This window comes from Trachymyrmex cornetzi, unplaced genomic scaffold (genome assembly GCF_001594075.2).
Source record: "Trachymyrmex cornetzi isolate Tcor2-1 unplaced genomic scaffold, Tcor1.1 scaffold2376, whole genome shotgun sequence".
Lineage (NCBI taxonomy): Eukaryota > Metazoa > Arthropoda > Insecta > Hymenoptera > Formicidae > Trachymyrmex > Trachymyrmex cornetzi.
The window spans coordinates 3378-3965 of record NW_017297036.1 but is presented as its reverse complement, the minus strand read 5'-3'; the positions used below and the strand labels follow the sequence as shown (position 1 = coordinate 3965).

General features: G+C 24.1%; 1 protein-coding gene across 1 annotated transcript in view; it reads left to right on the top strand.

Moving 5' to 3' along the window:
* Positions 1-77: 77 nt before the first annotated feature.
* LOC108761063 (uncharacterized) overlaps positions 78-588 on the top strand; it is a gene marked incomplete at its 5' end in the record, with an annotated part of 953 nt that continues 442 nt past the window's right edge. The window contains 2 exons of the mRNA XM_018507400.1: positions 78-321; positions 399-553. Coding sequence (XP_018362902.1) covers positions 78-321; positions 399-553 — 399 coding nt within the window. The remainder of the gene's footprint in view (positions 322-398; positions 554-588) is intronic.

Here is a 588-nt window from a genome sequence, read left to right as displayed (position 1 = left end):
ACACACTAAGCGATATACAAAGTAACTTATAAACATTTTCTCTAATATGTATTTATAATTTATAAATATTTTTTTAGGTGTTGCATTCCAAAAACAAGTTTTACGTCAATTACACATTATTAATCTAAAACAATCGCAAATGTCTGAAGATATTCAAATAATTTTAAGAACGATTGGAACACAACGTGAAGATAGATCATTAATAACAGGCAACGAAGATAGTATTTTAAGAAAATATGATTTTCCTCTGAAAAACGTTAACGAATTAAATGTGGTAGAGGAATACTTAGAGGAAAAAAACAATACTAACAAGCTTGTAAATAAACTTAAAATGAATAAATCAAAAAATAAATTTTAAAAATTATATTTTTATTAATATTTTATATTAATAACGTTACAGAGTTGTCAAAAATTGGTGGAGTTACATATAAGCATACTATTAACAGAATAATGTTTTCATTATTTTCAAATGAAGTGGCCGAAAAATATAGTTGGATAGGATTTAAAGGAAAAAATAAGTTTTCCCTTTTACATATTTCTGAGGCTATAATAAGTAAGTATCAATTTAACTCTCTTACACATGCATAT